This window comes from Pseudophryne corroboree, chromosome 10 (genome assembly GCF_028390025.1).
Source record: "Pseudophryne corroboree isolate aPseCor3 chromosome 10, aPseCor3.hap2, whole genome shotgun sequence".
Taxonomy (NCBI): Eukaryota; Metazoa; Chordata; class Amphibia; order Anura; family Myobatrachidae; genus Pseudophryne; species Pseudophryne corroboree.
In genome coordinates this window covers 364999184-365025290 of record NC_086453.1, presented here as the reverse complement: position 1 = coordinate 365025290, position 26107 = coordinate 364999184, and the positions used below count along the sequence as shown (strand labels likewise).

General features: G+C 44.0%; 1 protein-coding gene across 1 annotated transcript in view; it reads right to left on the bottom strand.

The window, feature by feature from the left end:
• Positions 1-11853: 11853 nt before the first annotated feature.
• LOC134965675 (nicotinamide N-methyltransferase-like) overlaps positions 11854-26107 on the bottom strand; it is a 40128-nt gene continuing 25874 nt past the window's right edge. The window contains exon 3 of the mRNA XM_063941999.1: positions 11854-12616. Coding sequence (XP_063798069.1) covers positions 12196-12616 — 421 coding nt within the window. The 3' untranslated portion in view covers positions 11854-12195. The remainder of the gene's footprint in view (positions 12617-26107) is intronic.

Below are 26107 nucleotides of genomic sequence, written 5' to 3'. Positions count from 1 at the left end.
GAAGGGCTGATACAGTACTACAGTCGCTTTTATAGAGACAAAAGCACATGTGTAAATGTTAGCAGTGATCAACCTATTGGTTTTGCGTATGCTGCAATACTGTAGCTACGGGACTTGGACGCTCACATACTGTACTGTACAGTACTGTATGCCTAACATCAATAGACCATTGTTTTAATATGTTCCTTTGCATATGTATTCACTATTTTTATTTATTGGTTTGTCTATGGGACCTTATTGCCGCATTGTATTTTAGCTAGCGTAATTAGATACTCCTACAGCATTGCCCTGATTCATGCAAAATCTGCGTGCACAATTCTATTGAATGTGAAGGTATGTTAAAATAAAAAGATAACAAAATTAATAATGTATCAGGGAAAAAATAAAATCAGGCATTCACACTTTGGGAATCAAACCTGGGTCCCTAAGCATGGGGATTGGCACATTTCACCATGTGGCCCATGACACCTCCTGACAGATATACAAGCTCATGTGTAAATTTAAGCAGTGATCTCTCCCATTGATTTTGTTTCTGCTGGATTGGCTACCAGACTTGGGCGCTCATACTGTATATACAGCAGTATCCCTAACATCAATGAACTACAGTATTGCTTTAACACATTAGTTGCATCTGTATACACTATTTTTATTTATTGATTTGTCTACGGTACTTGGACACTCACATACAGTAACACGGCAATGGACCATTGCTTTAACACATTCATTTGTGTATGTATAAACTATTTTTATTGATCAATAATAATAATAATAATAATTTTATTTATATAGCGCTCTTTCTCCAATAGGACTCAAGGCGCTTAACAGAAACATAGCATAATATAGTACAGAAAATAATGAAGTACAGAAAAGCTCTTCATAAAATACAGAAAATGAAGATACTAAAGGGACATTATGGAAATGCTTGAGTAAACAGGAAAGTCTTCAGTCTACTTTTGAAGGATTCTATAGTTGGGGCATCTCGCACTGTGCGGGGAAGTGAATTCCATAGAGTCGGAGCCGCATGACTAAAAGGTCGACCCCCAGATGAATTACGGTAGATTCTAGGTACTGCTAAAAGTCCTTCATCTGCAGATCACAGTAATCGAGTGGGGCAGTATGGGATCAGAAGCTGCTTCAGGTACCTTGGGCCCTGGTCATGTAGTGCTTTGAAACTCAGTAGGCCAATCTTGAAGATGATTCGCCATCTTACAGGCAGCCAGTGAAGGAAGTAGAGTATGGGTGTTATGTGGCTAGAACAGGGCTGGTCGGTTAACAGCCTGGCAGCTGTGTTTTGCACCAGCTGTAAGCGGTGCAATTCTTTTGCTGGGAGATCAAGGTAGAGGGCATTACAGTAGTCTAAACGAGATGATACAAATGCATGGATGACTTTTGGCAGATTATCTGAGGGAATTAAGTGCTTGATTCTGGCTATGTTCCTCAGGTGAAAGAATGAGGATTTGATTGTGGCTGATATCTGATGTTTAAGTGTCAAGCCACCATCAAGGACAACGCCAAGATTCTGAACACTATCAGTGGTTTGTAATTCTAATTCCCTGAGTGTAAATCCAGTTGGTTGGCTATGCTGCAGTTTTGTCCTTTGATGTTGCGGTCATATCATAAGGACCTCTGTTTTATCCGGGTTCAGTCACAGCCAACTGGCACTCATCCACTCTTGGAGTTCAGATAGACAGTCATTTAGGGTTGATTGATTTATTGGTTTATTTTTTATTTATTGACTCTCTCCGTCTGACCATTGGTCTGTGTGTACAGTATAAAGTAACATTACAGTCATCACTGACCATTTGTCAGAGCTTGTAGATCAATCCGCCGCTATTCGCTCTGCAGTACTGGATTAATGGAGCATTAGCCACCCAGTGGTGAAGATGTGTATTGCATGCTGTGTTTGTTGTAATGCCTCAATGCGTCTGTCCGTGCATAAATTCAACAACCTAAACTATCACCTAGGTGCGACTAATCCTATGTTTAGGTGGAGAAACTGCAATGATGAGGGAGGCTCCATCTGTATGTGCGGGCCCCCTGCCGCACACACCTAGGTACACCCCTGGTCCCATTTACATGCATGTGAGCATACTTGTGTGTCTTGTTTATTTTATTAATATTTTATTTTTACATAAAGCAGCCCCTTAGATGTTTTAGAAGCCCCTTGTATGCCCCCACAGCAGCCTGTATCAGGCAAGTTGAGTTCGGGTGGGTTTGGAACAGTACTAAGCAGGACTGTGCAGTGAATTTTTTGTTATTAAGCCCCTGCCCTAGTGGGTAAGTTGAGTTTAGGTGGGTTTGTACAGTACAAAGCAGGATTGTGCAGTGATTTTTTTTTTATTCAGCCCCTGCCCTAGTGGGTAAGTTGAGTTCAGGTGGGTTTGTACAGTACAAAGCAGGACTGTGCAGTGATTTTTTTTTATTCAGCCCCTGCCCTAGTGGAGCTTACCACTCTACAGTCCAAACTGATTTCACACTACAAGTAGGACTGTGGAAGAAAGCAATGCTAACCTCTGTGCCACCAGCATGCCTCAGCCTGGCAAGCAAGACAGCTGCCTGGCTGTAAGCCACCACAAGACTCCATACTAGTCCCTTATTCAGGAACTGTTTGTGCATCACAGGAGCTTCTGGCCCATCTAGTGCTGCAGTGCAATGGAAAGCTGAGATTTCATTATGCAATGCAAGATCTCTGAAACTCCATTCTAATACCGCAAGGTCTTGCGATAACCCTAAACAGCCCTTACATTGTTCAATTATTAACGAGAAAACATTAAAAAAATAAAGGAAATATACCCTGTACAACAAACGTGCATCTTGTATATAATCCCTAAATGTGGAACATTAATAATAAATCAAAATTAAGGTTGACTAATTAGAGCCATTAATTTGAGTCCCTAACATGAAATAATGGAGAAGAACCTCTTTCCAATGCTGGTTGCACAGTGCACACTAGAAGATATACTGCATCTACGAGAGATGAGCGGGTTCAGACAGGACACCCCTGGAATTACAGTATATGGCAAACATATAGACATAGGTGTGATTGGAGAATCTAATTATCTCCAGCCGTTGCCAGAGAAAATTAAGTAGGAGATGTTGCAATGTCATGTTCCACTGCATTATGATTATGTTTCTTCTGGCTGACTTTGGCCACAAATGAGGTGTCTCCCCATTTTGTAGTTAGAGATTTATGTTTATTGGAAAACATTTTGTCAAACTTGGAATTTCCAATTCCACAATTGAAGCTACATGTTTTCACAAATCTGGTGGTGATGTTGAAGCTTGTTTCATATTCTGTTCTAGCCTTTAATTTAAACCTAGTATTAAGTACAGCAGCACCCCTGGAATTATACGGCAGTGCCTCTGGATTTATACAGCAGATAAGCAGCACCCCTGGACTTATACAGCAGATAGGCAGTACCCCTGGACATATACAGCATAGGCAGCACTCCTGGAGAATTACACAGCACAGCAGACAGGCAGCAGCACCACTGGACTTAAATAGCAGTGGGGCAACACTCCTTGACTGATAGGACAGAGGGACAGCACCCCTGTACAGCACCCCAAGACAGCATAGGATTGCAACACCCCTGTACAGCAGAGGACGGCACCCCTGTATATCACCCCTAACATCACAGAGCAGTGCACCATTATTTTTACAGCACACAGGATAGCGCCTCAGCACCACTTTATTTTTACAGCACTCAGGACAATGCTACAGTGCCCATTTATTTCAAAGCACACAGGATGGCGCCCTTTTATTTGTACAGCACACAAAACAGTGCCACAGCACCTCTTAATTTTTACAGCACACAGGACACTGCACCTTTATTTTTACAGCAGACAGGACAGTGTTCCTAACAACACAGGACAGCACCCCTGTACAGCACAGGACAGCACCCCCAAAACACAGGACAGCACCCCTGTAACACAGGACAGCAGCAATCCTGTACAGCACCCTTAATTGCACAGGACATCACCCCAGTACAGCACAGGACAGCAGCACACTTGTAGAGCAATCATAACAGCACATGACACCACAGTACAATACCCTAGAACAGCACAACAGAACCCCTGTATAGCACAGAACAGCAGCACCCCTGTACAGCAGCACCCCTAACAGAACAGGACAGCACCCCAGGATAGCACAGGACAGAATAGGACAGCAGGACCCCTGTACAGCACCCTTAAACAACACACAAAGTGACCCCACCTGACGCCAACACAAATAGAGAGACAGAGGTCTGTCTCCCTCACTCTCAAAGTCTGGAGTGAAAAAGGCGGTGACATGCAGCTCCTTATAAGGAATCCCAAACCAGCGAGAATCTGACAGCAGGATCATGACATTTTGCCTTGATCTGGAATCTGAGGAAGGCGGAAAGTCCAAGCCGGACTCGGATCCCGGCTCGGATCATGAAGTTCAAGGGGATTTGGATCTCTGAGATCCAAACCCGCTCATCCCTATTGATCATAGGTGTTGAGGTTGCAAATTTCTTCTTTTGATTCACAAAGAATGTAGTAAGCAGGTATTTCTTTCCAAATAGGTATAGGTCCTTTTCCCATTCAAATCAAAGAAATGTCTAAGTGGAAGATAAATTTAATACCTTTTGGAAGACTGATATGTGGTCAGTAGTAAACACAACCCTAGTAAGATTGATCACCTGCAAATAATTTGTTGTCACCTATTTTCTCCTGTTGGTCCTCTGTTGGTCCCCTGTTGGTCCCTTGTGATTGGTGCTGGGGAATTGGTGTCTCCCATAACCTTTGTTCACTTGTTCTTCGTTCCGTTCCCATGCATGGGTTGGGATTGAAATGCAAGTGGTTGTGATGTCAGCTCTCAGAATACTGAACACTGCATTCCGATGATCAGATTACTGACAGTGAAAGGTAAGTATACTTACCTTCCCTTTCTGGCCCACTATCCCTAACCCACCTTTCTATCAGCATAAACCAAACCCTCCCATCCCTGCAGTCAAAACCTCCCTGGTGGTGCCTTAAAGTAACCCCCCCTCCCTGAAGCCTATTCCTAACCATCTCACCACCCGCAGCCTCATCCTAACCCTCCGTGGGGGTGCCTAAACCTAAGCCCCCCTCCCCACAGTCTAAACCTAACACTGCTGTGCTGCAGCCTAACCCTCCCTCCACAGCCTAAACCTAACTCTGCCCTCCCCTCTCAGGTTTTACCTCTCCAGCAGCCAGCAGATGCTTATTTGGGATCCCGGCGGTTGGGATCCTGGCACCAGGCTGGTGACGTTATTCAGGATTCCAGTGTCGGAATTCCAACATCAGTATTCTGACAGCGGGGGACCTGACTGCCAGGATCCTGACTGGATCCCCTCATGCACAACCGCTGAGTGTTCGATTACCTTCCTTTGGATCCCTGAGGAATTTCTAAAAAAGAAAGACCTGAGGTGATAGAGGTGGAATTTGTTGTTTCCTCTGCATTAGATTAGTCAAGTAATGATTGTTGCAGGGTATTGGGGCTTAACTGTTGGATTTGCAATTCTATCTGGAAATCTTTCTATTCATGAAGTTCCATTTGTTTCTAGCAAATTTCTGCCTTTTCCTCTCAATGATCATCTGTTTATATTCTTGCAAATCTGATTTAGTTTTTGCAAAACACTTCTGAAACATTGGTCTTCCTGCAAAACTTCAATTTTTTTTGCCCAGTAATTCAATCTACTTGTCACATTCATCTAGGACCAATAGAATGTGTTTAACCAACACTGATATTAGGTCTTGCGAGAATTTAAGTAAACATGTTCCCCATTCTGTTTGTAAATTGGTTCTGACTAATTGGAAAGAAGGAAAAACTTGAGACTTCAGACCCCTAGAACAATTGTATTGTTTACAATAGCTCTCAGTTGTCATTAAATACCAGTGTTCTCTTGCAGGGTATCTCTATACATTTGAACATACATAGATACATTATTATAAGTCTGGTCCTATGCAGACTCTAAAACCCAAATAAACACTAATCTTGCAGGGCTGCAAATGGGAAAGGGACTGCTGAGATGGTCAAAGAAAATAATTGGGAAACCTGTGATGAGACAGAAGCATGCCATGGTGGTGGGGGTATGAATTAGAGGGTAGACCAGGACTGGATTAATGTGGTGGACACAGGAGGTGAGTGCCGACAGGCCCCCCTCTCTCTGGGGGCTCATTGGCCATAATTCGCCCGACCCATTTTTATTTGATGTATGGTCTGATGATTGTGACCAGGTTCTGTACCTTCACCTCTGGACTAATCAGCAGAGCGTAGGCATAAAAGGACTGGGATCACCTTGCACAATAACTTTTTTTTCCTATCTATGATGTGTACATGGAGTCATTATGTCACATGCACTGAAGAATAGTGTGACAGCTGTCACTGTCTCAAGGAGGAGCAATGAGAAGATCCAGGTACAGTAAGTGGTGGCTGGAGGATGGGTAGCACAAACACAGGCTGCTGCTGCAGAGATATGGGGGGAGAGACACAGGCTGCTGTAGTAATATGGGAAGGGGGAACACATACTGCTGTAGAGACAACAGGGGGGCACAGGCTGCTGCAGAGACACCGGGCAGTAGGTTCCAAATTACTGACTTGCCGCTGGAAACAAATATCCTAGGTTTTGCCCTGACTCTTGCACATTTTTGTAAATTTGATTTAAGTGAGTTGGAGTCACTCTCCCACCTGATGTTAGGTGTTGTCTCTTGAATCTTGTCGGGAAAAATGCTGTCACATTATTCTGTGGTGTGACCTTTGCTGATGACTTCACTACTAAGATTCAGGCTAGCGATCTGATAGAAATTATAAGAATGTGTCTAATTCATAAAAGATATGATAACTTGCGATCCAGTCAGGATCCCGACACACAATCCTGGCAGTCAGAATACTGATGCCAGAATCCTGACATGGATTACAATCCCGGCTCCGAATGAAGGTCTGCCATGGCTTTGAATAGGTGAGCCTCGGGGGGAAAGGGGAAATTTAAGTTTATAATGTGGGTAAGAGTTAGGATTAGTCTTCAGGAGGGGAGGGTTAGCGTTAGGCTTTGGGGAAAGGGTGTTAGGGTTACACACCACTGGGGAGTGTTTGTGTTAGCAGGCCCGATGCTACATGTTCAGCAATGGGATGCAAAGTAGATAGGCACCTGGCTGGAGAGGATCTCTCCCTCCCTGCTGCTCCACCACTCTGTCCCCCCTGCTGCTGCTGCCAGTTGCTGTGCCTGTCACACTATATGACAGGTAGCAGCGTCGGCAGCTTGGAACCTCCTCTCCCTCTCCCCTGTGACAGTGGGGTTGTTCCAGAACAAAAGGGGTGGAGCTACATAGGAATGATGGGGCGGAGCTACATGTGTTTAAATGGCGTTACCACTGTGGGCATTATGTATAAGCGGCACTACTACTGTGGGCATTATGAATAAGGGGCACTACTACTATGTGCATTATGTATACGAGGCAATACTACCATGGGCATGATGTGTTAAAGCAGCGCTACCACTGTGGGATTATGTATAAGCAGCAATACTACTGGAGGCATTATGTGTATAAGTGGTGCTACTACTATGTGCATTATGTATACGAGACAATACTACTATGGGCATTATGTGTTTAAGCAGCGCTACCACTGTGGGCATTATGTATAAGCAGCACTACTACTGGGGGCATTATGTGTATAAGTGGTGGTACTATTATGGGCATTAAGTATAAGCAGTCAGGAAAGTGCTTCTTGCTGAAAGCAGAGGGACATCACAAGTGTGACCTTTGGAAGCTCTTCTTGCCCTAAGTTCAGGATCTGTTCTTCTTGATGAAGTTAATGAGGCCATTGGTGGAGCCATTTCAAAAAGATAACATGAGTTTTTTTTTTTTTTATTAAAATGTTTTATACTTTACGATCCTCGTGGACTACAATTGGGAACAGTAACCTGTGCCAAGTGCAGTGGTAGCGGAGCGAGGCATCTTGACCAAAGCATGGTGAGCAAAGCGAGCCATGCAAGGGGACATGGTGCCCTACTTGGCGTTCCTGGTCACTGTACGGAGAAAATGACACCAAAAAAAGTTAAAAAACTCAAGTCGACCTTTTCTCACGAAGACCTAGTACATGTCGACCTAGAGTTCCTGTTGACCTATAAACCATGCCGACTGACTTACTGTTGACTAATAGTGGTCAACCTAGACAATGTTGACCTAAGTCTAATCTACCTAACATACCACACCCCTAACACGTATAGTCACTATTTTTTCACTACCTCCTATGTGTGTTATTTTATCCATGTATATTTTTTCACCAACTTTATATCTAATTTTAATACACTTTCTACACTCAGTAACTACATCTGCTTATCCTATACTTTTTTACACCTCACTATTTTTTTACTAGAGTGATGCCTTGGAGGGATTTGTGGCTGGGCTGAGTTGGGGGTGCCCTGTGCCCATGTGTTAGGGACTTGCTCGATAGAGGGGACCTCGATGTGGTGGGCAAGCCCATATCATTGGCCAATTATATGCTAACAACCTCTTGTTATACAGTATATTATATATTGTAATTTACAGTAATAATTGTATAGTGCATCTGCACCCATTTCTTCCCCTGTAGTACCATAAAATCTCAGCAGATAGCACATCTCATTACTACCACTAGGGTGTGCAGTGTAGACTAATTTCCTCTGTATAGTCTATACTATGTGTATATATACACACCTGAAGTCTGAGATTACTTAATTCTTGACTAGCACCCCCCCCCCACCTTCCCAACTGGATTTAAGCAGGGACCTACATCTGAATGCACATCAATGATTCAGGCATAATACAGTTAGTCCTATTATTTTCATATAGTGTCAGTTAATTTGGGTGTAAGCAGTGGGACGTGGGGTCCCCTGAACTGTTCTGTCTGATTCACTCTGGGGCATCACACCCTAACACTTATAGTCACTATTTTTCAATACCTCCTGTGTGTGTTATTTTATCCATGTATATTGTTTTCTCCCACTTTATATATAATTTTAAAACACTTTCTACACTCAGTAACTACCTCTGCTTTACAATGCACATTTATTGGCAAGCCGCTCAATCAGATTGTGATGTCACTCAGGTGCTAAAAAGGGAGGGGTAATTCTGGGTAAGAGAAAAACATTTTGCTATCCCTAATGCACACGGAGTGAGAAATAACACTACATAATAATCAGATAATACAAAGATCTTGGTTGCGTATATCTGCAGATATATACGGTTAAGCCCCCAGGCCAAACGGCAAGGCGTCTCTGTCACTGGGGGTCCCTAATACTAGGTGTGGGTCCGGGGTGCGGGACCCCATCATGTCGGCACAGGCCGGCTACCCCATGTGCATTGCATTTCAGAGGCATGGATGGATTAGCATTAGGAGGGATTGCTGACTCCAGAGTGCCATTGGAGAAGCTAGGGGTGTCTCCTGGTAAGCTGGCTCTCAGATGCTGTAGGAGCCATTATCATGTGGCCTTACACTGGGCTATTAGACCCAGATATATTTGTTATTATTTATGGGGTGGGTCTGGGGTTCAATTTTCCCTTTGTTGGTTTGGCTGGGCTGCTTCAGGTTGGCACACCCTAACAGTTTATTAACACTTATGTTTTTCCCTGTCACATTGTATATATTTTTGTATTATTTTAATCACACCTCACTTAGATAGCACTTATGTGCTTCTTATTAACCCTTACTAATTTTCACCTGTGTGCTGCCCTGGGGTAGCCGGCCTGTGCCGACATGATGGGGTCCCGCACCCCAGACCTGACCTAGTATTCAGAGCTCCCAGTGACAGAGAAGCCTTGCCATTCATCCTCGGGGCTTAACCATATATCTGCAGATATACTCAACCAAGCTCTCTGTATTATCTGATTATTATGTAGTGTTATTTCTCACTCACTGTGCATTAGGGATAGCAAAATGTTTTTCAACTACCTCTGCTTATCCTATACTTTATTTACACCTCACTATTTTTTACAAGTGGAATACTTTGGGTGCGTTCATGGCTGGGCTGATTTGGGGGTGCACTGTGCCCCAGTGTGAACCCCAAAGTGTTAGGGACTTGCTCGATAGAGGTGACCTCGACGCGGTGGGCAAGCCAATATCAGTGGCCAATTATATGCTAATAGCCTCTTATTATATATTACATATTGTAATTTACAGTAATGATTGTATAGTGCATCTGCACCCACTTCTACTGTACTAACCATGAGTCTGCCGTGAGTATGACAACAATGATCCCTGGTGGGTGACAGAACCACTCACAGATCACACATGAATCTCAGAATCTTTATTCAACAGTAAACTTCAAAAAGTGACCAATTACTTAATTTGTTGATCAGGTTTTAACATCAGCTCAATATGAATGTATAGTAATACAGTATATGTGATTATTTTTTATTAAGTTTAAACATTTGCAAATTGTCAGGAAGATCTGGTGTATTTATGTGTATTTGCATCTCAGACTTACAGTAGGGGCTGATCTGAGTCACATGCTGTGGCCAGGCTTGGACTGGCCCACAGGGTTACAGGGGAAACCACCGGTGGGCCCTACTGCCTGGGGGCCCACCTACTGCACTAAGGATCAGGTGTTCACTTTAATTATACATTATACATATGTTTCCTTAAACTGGACTATGGTGTATTCTCTACAGTGCATTGCTGTTATTAATCTGGTACATTATCATGCATGCAGCAGCTGAATTTACTGTATATATTTATGAAGGGACCCAGACGTTGCACTCTCTAATGGTTAGTCAAATCAATAAGGTGGGAGGCCACACCCCCTCTGCAGACTGGCCACACCCCTAAACATGGGCCCCTACTACTGCATTAACCCGGTGGGCCCTACATGCCCCATTCCAACACTGGCTGTGGCCGCTTCTTTTGGTGTAGTTGTGTCTGCGACTATATGATAATGAGGGTAGAAGCCCTTCCCCTGGTGTACAAGCTGTGACTGACTGTGCCAGGACTGAGACGCTGACCTCCAGCATCTGTAGACACTGTAACACCGCTCAGTATGTCATTACATGTCACCGTCAGTCACACCATAGATACTTACCCCAGCCCCATGCTAGGTGCATAGTTTCTGTCTGAGTGTGGCCTCCAATATGAGTATCTAAATGTTTGTGTATGCAGCTACTTACGTGACATACAGATGTGTCCTCATACACCTTTCCTATATCCTGCCATGTATGGCACGGTTTGGCATGCCATAGAGTCAGAGATTTAGCCATGCTTTATTATGCTACTTTATACATATTCTTTTATGGGAAAATAAATTTTTTAAATCCATCCACTCGCTGCATGTAGAAAAATCTTAGCCGTGGTATGTATAGAAAAGGTGTAAGTGGACACATCTGTACCTTCAACACTTCCGTGACACTCACATACATACCACCCAACATTCTCCATGGTGACATAGGGACTCCTGCACCTGAAAAGGGGACATGGACTTGGCAAAAGGGGGGCATGGCTTTGCAGGAATGCTTGTTTTTAAACCCACACCCCGCACACCCTGCATCCATATAATTACACTTATCACTCCGCTATTCCTGCACTGGCTACAGAGCTGCAAAAATCACAGGGAAAGTGTCCGCTGTGGCCATTATCCTTCTGATTTGTGCACGAGCAGTAGAGATTTTCCCTGGGAACAAGGAGCAGGTGCCATGTTCCCAGAGACCTGTGCATGCAGAGTAAACTGTGGCACAAACCCAGAGTCTACTGCACTGCCAGAAAGGAGGGGGCCCACATAGAACCTGTACACGGGCCCCCTCCTCTCTGAAACCACACCTGGGAACACCTAATTCAGACCTGATCACAGCAGAAAATTTGTTCTCTAATGGGCAAAACCATGTGCACTGCAGGGGGGGGGGGGGGGGCAGATGTAACATGTGCAGTGAGTTAGATTTGGGTGGGTTATATTGTTTCTGTGCACGGTAAATACTGTCTGCTTTATTTTTACACTACAATTTAGATTTCAGTTTGAACACACCACACCCAAATCTAACTCTCTCTGCATATGTTATATCTGCCACACCTGCAGTGCACATGTTTTTGCCCATTAGATAAGAAATTTGCTGCTGCGACCAGGTCTGAATTAGGCCCACAATCAGGATGTATGCAATTGCACAGTGCGATTTAGACACATCTGCAGTAAAAAGAAAATGCTCAACTGCACCCGACACAGCATGTGACTCAATATGAGAACCTTATTACTCTCTATGAGCTGTGATAAATATAACAGTCTCATAGTCTGTATGGTCACTCACTGCTGTTCTTTTCTGGACTGCACTGTGGTCAATAACAAACCTTTCATCAGTGAGAACTTTTCTTACAAAGTTCTCATCACATTTGAACACATGTACCTTGTCCTGCCCAATCATTGCATAAGTTGTATTTAAAACGCCAAACAATATCAGGTGTCCTTCAGGTTTTAGTAGCTTCACAAATTTTCTGAAATTCTTTATATAATCATCTTGGTCTTTGCTGATAAAATCCAAGAAAACTGCACTGATGACACAGTCTGCTGGTGGGAGCACCTCCGGGTCTGTGAGATTCTCTTTGTCAATGTCAAATTTTATGACCTTTGTTATTGCCGTCTTCAATGTCATGTCTTTGTCCTGACACTGGTCACTGAAATATACAAACACAATACGGTTCAATGGTATCTAGGACTAGTCATGCCACCACATGAGATATAAAAATTTTTATATGAATATTAAATGGGTGGGAAGGTATAATTAGGGAGGCATTGTTAGTTTTCTAGGAGGGTTCCTCAAAATTTGTAGGGACTGAACATTATTCTATACTTTCAATGAGGCACCCCTTTTATCTTCTAAGTGCATTTTATACTACAGTGGTGGAGAACAGGTACTGTGGAGATACCTCTATCTGTGACACTCACCTCCATTCAGATTTATTACATTGCACAGACTTATTCTCTGCTTAAAACCCAGCTAGAATCAATTATAAAGCAGAGCATAAGACTGAACAAGATCTGAGCATCAGATTCTTCATTGCTTATCCTCATACAATATAAGTAGTGTATGTGGAGCTTGGTGAATTTGTGCCACTTTTGGGTTAGTGGAAGCATATAGGGGCATGTACAATTATGATCAGCATGTGGGCTGGTGTGAGGTTTCTAGGTACCCTAGGCAAAGATTTACATTACTGCCCTAACTCCCCAATACAATCCTTCAGTCTATTTACATAAAACCACACTTGGTCTATGACAATGGGGGTGGAGTCATTTTTCATATGCACATCCATTTATCAACTCCCCCTCACAGCACCCATTAACACATTTGTCCACACTGTCAGAAACCCCTATCCTTCCGCTACCCAGCACCTACTAATCCATTCACCTGAGAACTCAGTAACCTTCCTCACAGCAGAAATCACTCCCCAACCCACCCAGCACTTATTAATCCATTCACCCCCAGCACTCATTAACTCCCCTTCTCACAGCACCCATTAACTTCAATCACATACCAAGAACCCATTAAAGGTTCCCTTACTTGCCTGGCTCTTACTGCTCAGTCAGCTAATCATTCTTGTACAGCCTGTGGGGCAGAGTTTGCATTATTGGCTGTGCCAAAGGGGTGGGAAGGGTAGGAAAGGGAAGGGGGCATCCTCAGCAGGCTGCCCCTTTAGGTATCAGTGCCCTTAGGCAGCTGCCTAAACCTGCCTAATGGAAGTGTAGCCCCTATATGTGGGGGAATTTGTGTTCAGTGGTGATTTGAGTGCATGTAGAAGGATTTTAGTGTCAGGGCAGTGTCTTAGTTGCATATGGAAGATAAAGAAGAAAATGTAGGGTCCAATTAGGATCCCGATGGTTTAGATCCCAGCAGCTGAAATACTGATGCTTGAATCCTGACACTGCTCAGAATGCCGCAATCCCAAATGGAATCCCAATCCTGGTGACGGCACACTGATGGTCGGGATCCTGAACAAGTGACTGCCGGACCACAGGAGAGGTAAACCACTGTGGGTAGGCAGGGCCGTCTTTTCGTATGGGCTCAATGGGCTCTTGCCCAAGGGCCCCAGGATTCTAAGGGCCTTAAACTGATAGCTAAGGGTCTCCTCTTTTCAGAGGTACCAGATTTTTGAAAATCGGCCCTGGGGAATCGGAGATATCCAACGTCAAACAGTGGTCCCCATCCAAGCCTGTTAATTGCTATTCCCAGCCAGATATCTTGGGTTTTGTCTGACTTACAGTTTTTCTGAGGGTATACTCCAAAAGCTGTGACTCTCCCCTTTTGGTGGACACTAGCAGGTTGTCTCTAATATGCCCAGAACCAGAGATATCAGCCTTCAAGCAGCTGGTCCCTACTCCAGCTCTACACGCCCAATATGCAGTTTTATATTTGCGTTGGTGGATTTCTCTGGCTCCTGAACTCGGATCCCCAAGTCCCTAGTACCTCCTGAAAGGTGAGACTCTCTAGTATTTTATCTCATTAAAAGCTAAGAAATTTATTTTCAGGAACTTGAGATATCTGCAGTCAAGCAAACTGCCCTCTCACCAGAAAATTATGAATAATAAGCCCACTCCACTATCCGCCCCTCCCCTACGTATTAAACACCCCCTACCACACTGGAAGTCATGTACCAGGGCCCCTTCATTCAGCCCAATGCCCCCTTCTACAGGTAAGTTTTCTCTCTCCAGCCCCATCTGTACAGTAAAGGAGTAATTAGCAGAAATTACTGCTCCAGGTCCTACATGCTGAGCGGAAGCTAGAACAACCCCTACCACCCATGAGACATCAAAGCTCATCTGATAGCACCCCCCCACCCCTACCGCTGGAGGATGGGTGGGGGGCCCAGTGCATGGCTGTGCCCAGGGGCCTACACTGCTGTTAAGACAGCCCTGTGGGTAGGTTAGGTTTAGGATGCAGGGGGATGGTTAGGGTTAGGCTTTGGGGAGGGAGTGTTAGGTTTATGCTGCGGGGAGGGAGTTAGGTTTAGACACCCCCAGGGAGGGTTTGACTGTGGGGGGAGAGGGTTATGGTTATGGGGGCATTGGGGGAATGTAAACCCAACCCTAACATATTTGCATTTTGAAATGTAAGTGGCTGATGTGGGTGTGCAGAAGTCATCTGGAAAATATAATTTTTTCTGAGATTAAGTGAAATAGCTGTACCAGAGCCACACATGCACAGTGTACAGGGTCCCATTCCATTTATACAAGAATATATCATTTTACACTAATCTAAACCAAAGATGTCAACATTTTCAACAGAGAAATGCATGAAGTAAGTTATATGATTACTGCATTTTGCGAATAACTTGTACGCAGTCTGAAAAGAAGAAGGATCCTGCCATAAATTGAGTGGGGAGCCCAATATATATACACCTGGGGACAGTAATAATGCATGCCAATATATATTTTTTACAGATATTGACTATTAGACAGGAAGGGAGAATTCATTATTGCAAATAAAAAATCCAATTATTGGGGAATTTATGAACATTATGGACCACATGTAACAGCCTGCGGTTTGGGGAGTTTGTGATACTATATCTCAGTGATTTAGCCACAAGGTTTTTAATCAATAACATATCCCCAAATTCTGCACCTGCTGCTATTACATGTGGCCCTATGAGTTTCTTCCTTACACGCTATCTGGGGCTTTTGTTTTTTAATTTTAATTCCTAAGTGGAATTCTTTGCTCACTTATCTAGATTTCTGTGACATCTACGTATTCTATAATCCTAATTATCTTTATCCAGATGATATTATCTTTAATTATGTAGTTTGCTAATTTCAAATAATGCAATAATATCTTTATCTGAAAATGTATTACACAATGTAGCCTTTTGCTGAACTTGATGTTCCACATGTTATTACTAGAGATGAGCGGGTTTGGATTTAACGCCAGAATTAACGCCAGTTCGGTTTTATCCGGATTTTTGTTATTGTCTATCCAAAACACGTGTCACCCGTGAGCCAATAAGATACCATTTTGAGATCCGAGTAAATCCGAACCCGCTCATCTTTAGTTATTACTAGAGATGTGCGGCAAACACTTTTCGGGTTTTGTGTTTTGGTTTTGGATCTGGATCTCCGCTCGTGTTTTGGATCTGGACTGGTTTTGCCAAAACCACCATTTAGGGTTTTGGTTTTGGATCTGTATGTTTTTTTTAAAAACTTGAAAACAGCTAAAATTACAGAAATTGTGGGTAATTTTAATCCTACAGTAGAGGTGAGCGGGTTTGATTTTACACGGTTTTACTTGGATTTACTCGGTTCTCAAACGGCATCTTATTGACTCATGGATGTCATGTGTTTTGGATAGCCAATAAGAAAAATCCAGATAAAACAGATCTGGTGTTAATTCTGGCGTTACATCCAAACCCGCTCATCTCTATCCTACAATATTATTGACCTCAATAACATTCATTTCCACTCATTTCCTAACTATTCAGAACACCTCAAACCTCACAATATTATTTTTAGACCAAAACGTTGCACCGAGGTTGCTGGATGACTAAGCTAAGCGACACAAGTGGGTGGCACAAACACCTGGCCTATCTAGGAGTGACACTGCAGTGGCAGACAGGATGGCAATTTTAAAAACTAGGCCCCAAAGAGCACATAATGCAAAAAAAATAAGAGGTGCAAGATTGTAATGTCTTGGGCCCTCACACCCACCCAGGCCCTCCCACCCACCCTTATGTTGTTTAAACAGGACATGCACCGTTTAATAAACCCATCCTTTCTGCGACAGGTGATCCCCTTGGAAAATGAACGCCAAGTTCTCTGAATCATAGCTAGCTACAAACATACCACCTACTTTTTTGATGACTTTTCACATTATGAGAAGAGGCAAGAGGAAGAGGACAGTGTCAAGAAGGTGATTAAAAATTAGAGAGACACACGCAATCAGTAACAACACACAGGCTTTCACGTCCACTCCTATATTGGTGTGGAACGGAAAGAACTTCAACCAATGAAATATATAATTAACACATACTGGACAAACTGAAAAACTAGGGGCCAAAGACTCCAAATTTGTACCTCCTTCTCCATTTTCAGGGATTAAGATAATTTGGGATTTAATGCAGGGATGCAAATAAACTAGTGATGAGTGGGTTCGGTTCCTCGGGATCCGAACCCCCCAAACTTCACCCATTTTACACGGTTCTGAGGCAGACTCGGATCTTCCCGCCTTGCTCGGTTAACCCGAGCGCGCCCGAACGTCATCATCCCGCTGTCGGATTCTAGCGAGATTCGTATTCTATATAAGGAGCCACGCGTCGCCGCCATTTTCACTGCTTTGGGAATGATAGCGAGAGGACATGGCTGCGTTCTCTCAGTTTCTGTGTTCAGTGTGCTGCAAATATCTGTGCTCAGTGTGCTTGCAAATATCTGTGCTCAGTGTGCAGAAAATATCTACGTTCTCTGACCCAAAAACGCTCCATATCTGTGCTGCATTGTAGTATATATATATATATAGTAGGAGGACAGTGCAGAATTTAGCTGTGACCACCAGTATATATATAGCAGTACGGTACATTAGTCCACTGCTCTACCTCTGTGTTGACGTCAAGTATACTATGCATCCATACCTGTGCTGCATGTTAGTTGTGCGCAGTATATAGTAGGAGGGGACAGTGCAGAATGTTGCTGTGACCACCAGTATATATATAGCAGTATGGTACAGTAGTCCACTGCTCTACCTCTGTGTCGTCAAGTATACTATGCATCCATACCTGTGCTGCATTTCAGTTGTGTGCAGTATATAGTAGGAGGGGACAGTGCAGAATGTTGCTGTGACCACCAGTATATATATAGCAGTACGGTACAGTAGTCCACTGCTCTACCTCTGTGTCAACGTCAAGTATACTGTGCATCCATACCTGTGCTGCATTTTAGTTGTGCGCAGTATATAGTAGGAGGGGACAGTGCAGAATGTTGCTGTGACCACCAGTATATATATAGCAGTCCGGTACAGTAGTCCACTGCTCTACCTCTGTGTCGACGTCAAGTATACTATGCATTCATACCTGTGCTGCATTTTAGTTGTGCGCAGTATATAGTAGGAGGGGACAGTGCAGAATGTTGCTGTGACCACCAGTATATATATAGCAGTACGGTACAGTAGTCCACTGCTCTACCTCTGTGTCGTCAAGTATACTATGCATCCATACCTGTGCTGCATTTTAGTTGTGCGCAGTATATAGTAGGAGGGGACAGTGCAGAATGTTGCTGTGAATACCAGTATATATATAGCAGTACGGTACAGTAGTCCACTGCTCTACCTCTGTGTCGTCAAGTATACTATGCATCCATACCTGTGCTGCATTTCAGTTGTGCGCAGTATATAGTAGGAGGGGACAGTGCAGAAAGTTGCTGTGACCACCAGTATATATACAGCAGTACGGTACAGTAGTACATTGCTCTACCTCTGTGTCGTCAAGTATACTACAAAAGTTGAGTAAAATGACCCAAAAATCAAAATTAAAACCGTCTGATGAGTAGCGTAAACTTGCCAATATGCCATTTACGACACGGAGTGGCAAGGAACGGCTGAGGCCCTGGCCTATGTTCTTGGCTGGTGGTTCAGATTCACATGAGGATGGAATCCTCTCCCTAGAAAACTGCAGTGCCACTCCTAGATGGGGCAGGTGTTTGTGTCGGCCACTTGGGTCGCTTAGCTTAGTCACACAGCTACCTCATTGCACCTCTTTTTTTCTTTGCATCATGTGCTGTTTGGGGACTATTTTTTTAAATCTGCCATCCTGTCTGACACTGCAGTGCCACTCCTAGATTTGCCAGGTGTTTGTGTCGGCCACTTGGGTCGCTTAGCTTAGTCACACAGCTACCTCATTGCACCTCTTTTTTTCTTTGCATCATGTGCTGTTTGGGGACTATTTTTTAAATCTGCCATCCTGTCTGACACTGCAGTGCCACTCCTAGATGGGCCAGGTGTTTGTGTCGGCCACTTGGGTCGCTTTGCTTAGTCACCAAGCTACCTTATTGCACCTCTTTTTTTCTTTGCATCATGTGCTGTTTGGAGACTATTTTTTATATCTACCATCCTGTCTGACACTGCAGTGCCACTCATAGATGGGCCAGGTGTTTGTGTCGGCCACTTGGGTCGCTTAGCTTAGTCACACAGCTACCTCATTGCACCTCTTTTTTTCTTTGCATCATGTGCTGTTTGGGGACTATTTTTTAAATCTGCCATCCTGTCTGACACTGCAGTGCCACTCCTAGATGGGCCAGGTGTTTGTGTCGGCCACTTGGGTCGCTTTGCTTAGTCACCAAGCTACCTCATTGCACCTCTTTTTTTCTTTGCATCATGTGCTGTTTGGAGACTATTTTTTATATCTACCATCCTGTCTGACACTGCAGTGCCACTCATAGATGGGCCAGGTGTTTGTGTCGGCCACTTGGGTCGCTTAGCTTAGTCACACAGCTACCTCATTGCACCTCTTTTTTTCTTTGCATCATGTGCTGTTTGGGGACTATTTTTTTAATCTGCCATCCTGTCTGACACTGCAGTGCCACTCCTAGATGGGCCAGGTGTTTGTGTCGGCCACTTGGGTGGCTTAGCTTAGTCATCCAGCAACCTCGGTGCAAATTTTAGGACTAAAAATAATATTGTGAGGTGTGAGGTGTTCAGAATAGACAGGAAATGAGTGGAAATTATGGTTATTGAGTTTAATAATACTATGGGATCAAAATGACCCCCAAATTCTATGATTTAAGCTGTTTTTGAGGGGTTTTTGTAAAAAAAACACCCGAATCCAAAACACACCCGAATCCGACAAAAAAATTTCAGGGAGGTTTTGCCAAAATGCGTCCGAATCCAAAATACGGCCGTGGTACCGAATCCAAAACCAAAACACAAAACCCGAAAAATTTCCGGTGCACATCACTAAAATAAACTGGTGTAAACCACAGGATCAAGATTGGATATTTTCTCATCCACAGAGTCTGGAGACATTTTTTCAAAAATCTAGTGGTTTTCTTTTTTTCCATTTTTTTATTCCATTTTTAATTTACAGATTTTCTGGCAGATGCCTTATTTTTGTTTTCCGCAGCTCACAGTTACACGCATGTGAGCATACCTGTGTATTTTGTTAATATTTTTCATATTCATTTTTAAATAATGCATCCCCTTTGATGTTTTAGCAGCCCCTCCTGTGCCCCCACAGCAGCCTCGTATGCTGCAAGTTGAGTTCGGGTGGGTTCGGTACAGTACTAAGCAGGGCTGTGCAGTGAATTTTTTGTTATTGAGCCCCTGCCCTAGTGGAGCTTACCACTCTACAGTCGAAAATTATTTCATCCTATAAGTAGGACTGTGGGAGGAAGCAATGCTAACCTCTGTGCCCACAGCATGCCTCAGCCTGGCAAGCCAGACATCTTCCTTGCTGTAAGCCACCATGAGACTCCATACTGGACCTTTTTTAGTAACTGTGCCTCACAGGAGCTCCTGGCCCATCTATTGCTGCATTGCAATGGAAAGCTGATATAATGCAAGATAGATCACTGAAAATCTGATCTGAGGTCTTGCGATAACACTATGCAGCCCTTAGGAAAAGAACCCTGTACAACAAATGTGCATCTTCTAAATAAATAATCCCAAAATGTGGAACATCAATAATAAATCAAAATTAAGGTTGACTAATTGGAGCCACTGATTTGAGTGAGTCCAAAACATGAAATTATTGAGAAAACATCTCTATAATGCTCCTGCAGAACATCTCTCTTTTACCTCTCCGGGAGTTGTGCTGGATTATGATTCTTTCTCTTCTGAGTTACACTGACTTTGGCCTCAAATGTGGTCTCTCCCCACTTTATTAAAAAACACTTCATCAAAATAGCAATTTGCATTTCCACCTTTGCGGCTATGTTTCCACAAATCTGTTTGTGATGTTGCAGCTTGTTTCATATCTTCTCTAGTCTTTCATTTAAACCTAGGATCAAGTATAGCAGCACCCCTGGAATTATACGGTAGCACCCCTGGATTTATACAGCATAGGCAGCCCCCCTGGAGAAATACATAGCACAGCAGACAGGCAACAGCACCCCTGGACTTAAATGGCAGTGGGGCATTACCCGTGGACTGATAGTGTAGAGGGGCAGCACCCCACATAGGGCAGCACCCCTGGAATGATGTGGCAAAGAAAAGATGTGAAAGATGGAATTGTCCTTTGGCCCTCCCACCCAACTTTATGTTGTATAAACAGGACATGCATACTTTAACAAACCAATAATTTCAGCGACAGGGTCTGCCACACGACTGTGGTTGAAATGATTGGTTTGTTTAGGACCCCACCAAAATTTAAGCAATTAATCTCTCCTTGCACAAACTGGCTCTACAGTGGCAAGATGTCATTCTCATCCCCAGATTCCCCCCTTCAGTGTTTACATCCTCACCCTCATAGATAGATAATATTCAAACAAACCACATCATTTAGGTGTCAGTGGACTGCACATGCTATTACTGAAAGTTTGTGAACTTGACAATGACTTATGATGAATGCACTGCTGGTGACGTATAAGAGAGGATGTTGCTAGGTGATTGATGTCCTTACCCACACTTATTATGGATTGACAAAGGCAACATATGGCTTGACATCTGGTGCCCAGATTTGTGGAGAATTAATTCCTCACCAAAGAGGTGGCTCTTTTGGTATTTTGCCCAGGCATGACAATGGGCTTTTTCATCCCATGGCCAACTTTTCAAAACACCCCTGTAATTTTACAGCATACAAGCAAAGGCCAGTGTCCAATTATTTTCAATGCACCCCTGTATTTTACAGCATACAGGACCAGTGTACTTTCATTTTAACCGCAGCACCCTTGTTTTTTTACAGCATACAGGACTAGTGTAATTTTATTTTAACAGCAGCACCCCTTTTTTTGTTACAGCATACAGGACCAGTGTACTTTTATTTTAACAGCAACACCCATGTATTTTTACAGCATACAGGACCAGTGTACTTTTATTTTAACAACAGCACTCCTGTATTTTACAGCATACAGGACCAGTGTACTTTTATTTTAACAGCAGTACCCCATAATTTTTACAGCACACAAGACAGGGCCAGTGTACATTTTTTTCACTGAACCCAGAATTTTTACAGCATACAAGACAGGGCCAGTGTACACTTGTTTGCACTTCACCCCTGATTTTTTACAGCCAGAGCCTCTGTATTTTCACTGCATACAGGAGGACTGTGCCCCTGCCCGCTGTACAACTCGGTGACAGCCAGGGCAGAAACACCCATGTACAGCTGCTGCTTCCCTAATGGAATATGAAACACCAGTGACAACCAGGACAGCTACCCTATCAGCACAGGGACTCCACAGTGATAGGAACAGCACACCTACAGAGCACACACTGACCCCACCTGACACCACCACACACACAGAGAGTCAGAGGTCTGTCTTCCTCACTCTCCAAGTCTGTAGTGAAAATGGCGGCAATGCCAGGCTCCTTAAATGGAATACAAAATCCATGAGAATCCGACAGTGGCATGATGATGTTTTGCCCCGTTCTGGTTTCCATGTCTAACAGGAAGTCCCGAAATAGACTCAGACTCCTGCTCAGAACGCCTCCTCTGTTCTCATTGTAGACAAGTCACCCCCTTCCCACCACTGAGAAGCAGCCAACCTCACTCCCCTCCTCAGATGTAGCTTTATAATTTCCAACTTCTGGCCCTTCTCTACGTTCTATCTACACCCAGCACTGCTACTCTGCTCCTCATTTACTTCCTCCCCAGGCCTCAGCAGCAGCCAGCAGCCAACCTCACCCATTCCAGACTTCCCTCCTCAGCAGCAGCCTTCTATCCTTCACCTTCTGGCCCTGCCCCTTCTCCCCACACTCAGCAGCACCACTACTCACCCACTGATTCTATCCCAGACTGAAGAAAGTAGGGGCCAGGGCAATGGAGTCATCTTCTGCTTCATTTAACATCCTCCTTGCTGGGTGCATGGACGGCAACATCGGTGTCCACGTGACCACAGTGACTGACCTGTCTGGGACTTCTTGCTAGTTGCCTCAGTCCCTGTGGTGGCGCTTCTTCCCTCGGTGGCGCTGACTCTGTCTGACTCCTCCAGATCCCGGGTTGATATATGGGCTGTCACTGAGCCCTGTACATTAGCTACTGGGCTCCTCAGCACTGAACATGTCACATGTGTGCAGAGAACCAATACCTATCAAGCCTATCCCTGCAAGTTTAATGCTGGAGGTGGAGCTGCTGGGCTGATCAAGAAAGCCTGCCCAGGGGAGGGCTGATGGGCAGACTGACATTTGTGGCAACCAGTTAGGGAGGGTCACACAGCAGTGTGTCATGCCCCCTCTGGATCCATCCCTGCATCTACCTGCCAATCAGGCAGAAGCAATCACACAAGTGAGGTGCTGTTGCATCTCACTGTGTGCTCACGTACAATGCGGCTGCTGCTAAGGTGACCAGTTCTGAATTAGGCATACCAAAGAGAATTTGATCAAACATATGTGTCATAGTGCCTCCTACCCCCACGTTCTGGCTCAGTGTGCTGCGCCTATGTGCCTATGACAAAATTCAAGTGCACAGTTGGAACCTGATTCCTAGAGGAGAAGACAGACAATGGGGCTCAGTGGGGGTTTTCCCTGTACCCCTGTGGGCCAGTCTGACTCTGGCCAGGTCAGAAAAGTGGCAATACAGATTGTATCAGTTAGATATGAAGCATTAGCATTGTGCAGGTATTACACTTGTTTATATTATCAGAAACATTAGAACTAGACTAAAGTCAGGTACATTTAATTCTTTGAGATGTTTTTTTTCAATTATGACAGTGGTTCTTAAACTGTGGCTCCATGGCGTGCCTCAGGGAACTTGCAGGGGAGCCTTTGATTTATGGTCCAGGACTAATTCAAATTATTTATGGTCAATGTAATAGGCAAAAACCAGTGCTGGTGGCTGCTACTCATAATATATGTGGACAAACAGAAGCAGATATTGCCCCTCACCACACAATTGAACCTAATGATGACATAAAAAGACAATTTACTTAATTTAATATTTCTTTCTTAATGACTCAATAAAATAACTTTTAGCCTATGGGTGCAGTGAAAGGATTTTTGGTACTGTAGGGCGCCGTGATTCAAAAAGTTTGAGAACTTCTGGACTAGGAGATTTACAGATATAGCCAGGCTCATCACTGCCGCAATGTATACGTACATGCATACGCATCACAGCAATGACTAGCCATGCCTGGCTGAGCCCATTCGTACTCGTGACTAAGTCAATGCAGAACAGTGTGTCTCAATAAATAGTATATTATGATAACAGTATGTGAGATATTTGTATTTGTTTGTCGGGAGGATAGCTACCTATCAACAACTGGTGGGTTATGTAGCAAGCATCATGATTTTCTGCTGGAAGGCAGGGAAGGAAAATTTTTAAATCACTAAAGCTGGGGCCACACATAGTGTCAAGCGGGTCCTGCTGAATGGGACCAACTTTGCTATGAGGGGGTGTTCTGCAGGATGCCACAGAACAGAATCTGGTTAGAGACACACGGGATTTCATAGAACACACCACAGCCACACTGTGTGAACACATGCATTGAAATGTATGTGTTAACACTGAAATCCTTTCATCCTGCTATCCGGCCCAACCGCAGCATGTTGCATTTGGATCCGGCGGCAGCAAGACTGCCGCACATCTGTGGACACCTGCATAAGTGCCCATGTGCACTCTCCTTTCGGCCAAGCGGTTCCCACTGAACGGGACCCGCTTGGCCGCTATGTGTGGCCCCAGCCTAACTTGCCAACACTAACAGTGAAATTGCACTTGCCCAGCAGGCTAGGTTGTGCAAAGGTCACATGCACACTGTCAGCTGGGCAGTACTGAATCAGATTTTTCTTCAGCACTGAAGGATGAGGACGCAGGCTCAGTCTCTCTGGCTGACACGGTTCCGGTATGAATGGTCGACCATGTTATTGTCGACAGTCATTAGGTCGAACACTATTGGTCAACATTGGCATGGTCAACATGGACAAATGGTCGACACATAAAATGGTCGACACCTGAAAGGTCGACACATGAAAAGGTCAACATGAGTTTTTTTACTTTTTTGTGTCGTTTTTTGTGTAAAGTGACGGGGAATCCCAATTAGTGCACCGCGTCCCCTCGCATGGCTTGCTTCACTCGCCATGCTTCAGGCAAGGTGCCTTGCTCCACTACCGCTGCGCTCAGCACAGATTACCATTCCCAATCGTAGACCACGATCGTAAAGTATGGAAAAGTTCCACGATTTAAAAAAAAAAAAAACTCATGTCGACCTTTTCACATGGCGACATTTAATCTGTCGACCATTTTCATGTGTCGACAATGTGTCCATGTCATCCATGTCAATGTGTCCATGACAACCATGTCAAAGTCGACCAATAGTGGTCGACCTAATGACTGTCGACCATAACATGGTCAACCATCCAAACGGACACAGGCTGACACACTGTTTTTTCCTCATATATTGCAACAATGGACATAAAAACTTTGGTAAAGGTTATTTCAGTGTCCACTACTCCCTCATGTGAGAGAAAGTATTTATCAGAGGGAATGAGAAATTCTTCAGAAATAATCCCTGATGTCCAATTCACATAGGTACTACTTTCAGGTTATCACTCAGGTCTTATCTCCATATTATGGTAAATTTGTTGCTGTCAAATCTAACTATATAAATACAAGTAATATGGATTTCTCACAGGGATGCCTGTTCAGGCCAATCTATTTTATCACTCCCTGAAACTGCCCATAGCAGGCAAACCTATCCAGAGCTGACAGGAACAGTACTACCTGTAGCTGGCAATATACCTCTGCCCAGAGCTGACAGAACAGTACTGACAATAGCTGGCAATATACCTCTGCCTGGAGCTGACAGAATAGTACTGCCCATAGCTGGCAATATACCTCTGCCCAGAGCTGACAGAACAGTACTGACAATAGCTGGCAATATACCTCTGCCCGGAGCTGACAGAACAGTACTGCCCATAGCTGGCAATATACCTCTGCCCAGAGCTGACAGAACAGTACTGACAATAGCTGGCAATATACCTCTGCCTGGAGCTGACAGAATAGTACTGCCCATAGCTGGCAATATACCTCTGCCCAGAGCTGACAGAA